Genomic DNA, 5000 nt, shown 5'->3' with positions numbered 1-5000 from the left:
CAGTCAGCCGCTGTGGGAGTGTTTCATGCCCGAGTGGCTGGAGGCCATCCGCACCGAAGTGCCGGACCACCAGCTCAAAGAGTTCCGCGAAGTGCTCAGGTACACTGCGGCCCAATACACACAGTAAGAGTGTGTGAGACAGGAGTGTGTGAAACAGGAGTGTGTGACAGAGGAGTGTGTGAGACAGGAGTGTGTGAGACAGGAGTGTTCCAAGTGTTCTGTTGCTTAGTTACGAGCCTGTCAATCATCTCCGCTCTTCTTCCACATCACTGTCTTGTTTAACATGTCCAGCAGTGTAGACTCAGCAGCAGCAGAGGTTACAGCATCTGTCACACACACACATCTCCTCCGCTGCTCTGTGCTCTAATGCTGTTAGGCTGGACAGACTGACTGAGGTGACCGAGGCTCATAGTGCACACACCTTCACATGCTCACACACTGCGCTGTGTCTGTGTGTTCTGTGTGTTGTGCAGTAAGATGTTCGACATCGAGCTGTGTCCTCTGCCCTTCTCCATGGAGGAGATGTTCGGCTTCATCAGCTGCAGATTCACTGGATATCCAGCATCAGTGCAGGAGCAGGCGCTGCTGTGGCTACACGTGAGCACATACACACACACACACATACACACACACACACACACACACACACACACACACACACACACACACACACACTCATAGACACACACATACACACACTTATAGACACACACACACACACACACACACACACACACACACACACACACACACACACACACACACACACACTCATAGACACACACATACACACACTTATAGACACACACACACACACACACACACACACACACACACACACACACACACACACACACACACACACACACACACACACACACACACACACACACACACACACACACACACACACACACACAATTCTCCAATTAGTGCCTCACAGATTCAGATGATCAGTCAGGGATTCTCCAGTTAAGAGAAAAGCTCCTTCCATGACATGCTCTTGGTGTCTTCACTCAGGTCCTCCTCTGTGAATTGTATGATTGTGTGTGTGTGTGTGTGTGTGTTGGCAGGTTCTGTCGGAGCTGGACATCGTGGTGCCGCTGCAGCTGCTCATTAGCATGTTCTCTGATGGGGTGAATTCACTGAAGGAACTGGCCAATCAGAGAAGAGCTGGAGCTGCTGACCTCACAGGAAACGCCGGACAGCGCAGGGTACGCCAACACAGAGACGCTGCTGCATAACTCCTGCACAACTGAACAGACACACACCGCGTCCTCAGATGTGTCCCGCTGATGTGTGTGATATCTGGAGTGTGTGTGTGTGTGTGTGCAGGTCAGTGTGGTGTCGGACCCGGGCAGGCGAGGTCAGCACAATAACCTGAGTCCGTTCCCGAGTCCGTTCCGCAGTCCGTTCCGCAGTCCCCTGCGCTGCAGCCCCTTTAAGAACCTGGGCCACGCCGCCGGGAACTGCGCTCTGGACCTGGACTGTGATGATGACGACATGAACCTGGGCTGCTTCATCCTCATGTTCGACCTCATCCTCAAACAGGTGTGTGTGTGTGTGTGTGTGATTGTCTCTGTGCTGTGTATGGCGAGTGTGTCAGTGACTGTATGTCTGTTTGGGAGTGTGTGTGAGTGTATGTATAACTGCTTAAATGTGTGTGTGCGTGCGTGTGTGTGTGTGTGTGTGTGTGTGTGTGCGTGTGTGCGTGCAGATGGAGCTCCAGGATGATGCGGTGACTGTGGGTCTGGAGGGTGTGGTGGGCAGGGATGTTGTGGGCATCATCAGCAGTGTCCTGCAGGCCCCGTGGGGGGGAACACACACCTGTCAGAAGGAGGAGTCTGCGCAGGAGTGCAGTGTGTGTCAGTCCAGCATCCTGTGCTATCAGCTGGCCTGCGAGCTGCTGCAGAGACTCACCCCGCTGGAGCCCATACGCCTGGTGGTGAGACCCCACACACTCGCAGAAACACTCACACACACACACACACACACACACACTCGCACCCACGCACACACACACACACACACACACACACACACACACACACACACACACACACTCGCACCCACGCACACACCTCACTCTATAATGAACATTCTGGCAGCGTTTACTGAACCCAAACCAGCAGGAGTTTCCTTCCTCATGTTGAGCAGAACAGAACCAGTATCCAGGAATAACCTGCAGAACTGTGCTGAGATCAGCTGTAGAGAGCAATGTGTGCTCCTGCTCTTCATCAGTGTGTGTGTGTGTGTGTGTGTGTGTCAGGAGCCGTCGGAGTGTCTGGAGGAGAGTCTGGTGTTCCCTCAGGCTGAGTGCACTGTGCAGTCAGAGAGCACAGCTGAAGATGGAGACACACCCACAGACAACCCCGGCAGCCACAACCCCTCGCCCGAGATCCCTCGTCAGTGTGCACCGCCTCTACTCACATACACACACACACACACACACACACTTCTCATCATGGCTGTGTTCTGTTCCCCAGCATTAAAGAACAGCGCAGACAGGAAGTTCTCCTACCCAACGCTTCCTGTTTCCCTGAAGCTGCTCTACACTGTGCTGCAGGTGAGGGTCTGCTGCATCGTCCATGTGGCTCTACTGACCTCTGCTGACCTTTTGACCTCTGCTGACCTCCACTGACCTTCTGACCCCTGTTGACCCAAAGACTTTTGTTGACCTCTGGCTCACCTTCTGAACTCTGTTAACGTCTTCTAACCTGTGTTGACCTCCTGATCTTTGCTGACCCCTCTCTGACCTTTGGCCAACTTTCTGACGTCTGTGGACTTCTTCTCACTTCTGTTGACCTTCTGACCTTTACTGACCTTTTTACTTCTGTTTGACCTTCTGACCTCTGGCTGACCTCTATTGAATGTCTGACCTCTGTTGACCTTCTGACCTCTGGCTAACTTTCTGATCTCTGTTGACTTCTTCTGACCTCTGATGACCTTCTGACCTCAGCTGAACGTCTGACCTCTCTTAACCTCTGTTGACTTCTGATCTCTTCTCACCTCTGCCGACCCCTGTCTGACCTCTGGCTAACCTTCTGACCTCTGTTGACTTCTTATGACCTCCTGACCTCTACTGACCCCTGTCTGACCTCTGACCTGCAGGAGATGAGTAAGGTGGAGGAGCCGGATATCCTCTTCAACATGCTGAGCTGCCTGAAGATCCTGTGTCTGCATGGAGAGTGCCTGTACTTGGCCCGCAAGGACCACCCGCAGTTCCTGGCCTACATTCAGGAGAAGATGCTCATCCCCAGGTACAGCACACCTGAGCAGCTCATCTCCACACTGCACTAACAGAACCGCTGCAGCTGAACATCGTCACGTACTCTTCAGCATACTCTCACACAAACCACTCACGACAAATCCAGATGATGATGATGATGATGAAGAAGAAAGCAGGGTCTGTGATTGGTCTGTTTAGCAGGTGTAATTACTGTGGGCGGGGCCAGAGTGATGGGGTGGGGCAAGATTTTAGGATTATCATCTGTGCACCACAATGGAGGAGCGCTGAAGGAGACTTCAGTTGTGTTTAACTCAGGGATGAAGGGCATCTAGGCGGAATAGCTTTTTAATTCCTTAATTAAACGCAAAGCTGGCCAAAAGGAAACCACTGAATGGAGTATACACTAACCCTGACTGTATTCAGACACAAGAGACGCCAAACAATCCAGAAGTGTGCCAATACAGACAACAGATCAATGTAGATGTGAGCGGATTCACTGACAGTCAAGAGGACACTTGTCTAAAGACTTACCTGTTCAGGCAGGTGTTTAATGAGGGATAAAGTAGATCCAGCTCATTCTTATCTCAGAATTAAGCCTGACAGGTTCATCAGCAGCTGTTGTAGAAGACTGAAGGGTGAACACAAGCCTGTAAACCTACACTACAACCACAGAAACCTAGGGGATGTCCCCACATGTCACAAAATAAACGTGTGTGTGTGTGTGTGTGTGTGCGTGTGTGTGTGTGCGTGCGTGCGTGCGTGTGTGTGTGTCAGTCTGTGGTCCATGCTGAAGTCAGAGTTCTGTCAGTTGGCGTCTCTGGCGGTCCCGCAGCTCCTGCACGCTCTCTCTCTGGCCCACGGAGCCGACATCTTCTGGAGGCTGGTGGACAGCAGCTTCAACAGCCCCGACTGGAAGATACGCTTCCTAGCAGGTCACACACACACACACACACACACACACACACACACACACACACACACACTCACACACAATTACGGAAATGAGAATGTAAACACTAATCCTCATGTGCCTGTGAATCATCTGCATGGATGCTCAAATCTTTACTGAGCCTCTGCTTCCTCTGACAGGATTAACACACACACACACACACACACACACACACACACACTCAGCATGATGTACGTAACCTATTTCTCTCGTTAGTTGTGTTGTGAATTATAGATATATTTAACAGAAGGCACGGGCGGAGATGTGGTTAACACACAGGCATTGATCTCCAGCTCCTCATCACCTGATGGTGTGTAATAGCGTGTTCTGCTCTGCTTTAACTCAGAGCCGTGACAGTGAGAGCGGAGGGATCCATAAACACTCATACTCAACTAAACACACACTTTCACAGCCCGTACGCCTCTGTGGTGAAAACATTCAGAGTCTGTATATCCTGCATTTTGCTGTGAACACTCTGCGGTCTCTTCTTTAAAGCCTCTCCTGTTTTCAAAATAAGAGTCCCGCGTCCATCAGCGTAACACTCAAACATGAGGAGAAAAGGATCATTGTTGTGCTGTCACTCAAGCGCAGCCTGCGGCGTGCATATTAATGACCTTGTGTTGTTGATGGGTGTGTGTATATCTACTGATGTGTGTACTGTGTGTGTGTGTGTGTGTGTGTGTGTGTGTGTGTGTGTGTGTTGCAGTGGAGCGTGTGGCGGTGCTGTGTCGTTTTCTGGACATCGGCTCGGTCAGTAAGAGTCACGTGCTGAAGTATTCGCTAGCGCACGCCTTCTGCTGCTTCCTGTCCAGCGTGGAGGAC

At 51.3% G+C, this 5000-nt stretch overlaps 1 protein-coding gene across 4 annotated transcripts in view; it reads left to right on the top strand.

The window, feature by feature from the left end:
* Positions 1-5000, top strand: part of unc79 (unc-79 homolog, NALCN channel complex subunit) — a 34993-nt gene that overhangs the window by 14403 nt on the left and 15590 nt on the right. For all 4 annotated transcript variants that reach the window (XM_073927709.1, XM_073927708.1, XM_073927707.1 and 1 more), the window contains 10 exons: positions 1-99; positions 474-597; positions 1074-1214; positions 1336-1551; positions 1718-1945; positions 2270-2405; positions 2487-2566; positions 3112-3260; positions 4004-4161; positions 4885-5000. The exon at positions 1-99 is cut by the window's left edge and continues 92 nt beyond it; the exon at positions 4885-5000 is cut by the window's right edge and continues 66 nt beyond it. In XM_073927709.1, the coding sequence (XP_073783810.1) occupies positions 1-99; positions 474-597; positions 1074-1214; positions 1336-1551; positions 1718-1945; positions 2270-2405; positions 2487-2566; positions 3112-3260; positions 4004-4161; positions 4885-5000 (1447 nt within the window). The remainder of the gene's footprint in view (positions 100-473; positions 598-1073; positions 1215-1335; positions 1552-1717; positions 1946-2269; positions 2406-2486; positions 2567-3111; positions 3261-4003; positions 4162-4884) is intronic.

Source organism: Danio rerio, chromosome 17 (assembly GCF_049306965.1).
Source record: "Danio rerio strain Tuebingen ecotype United States chromosome 17, GRCz12tu, whole genome shotgun sequence".
Lineage (NCBI taxonomy): Eukaryota > Metazoa > Chordata > Actinopteri > Cypriniformes > Danionidae > Danio > Danio rerio.
The sequence above is the reverse complement of the archived record's forward strand: the minus strand, read 5'-3'. Positions and strand labels throughout refer to the sequence as shown.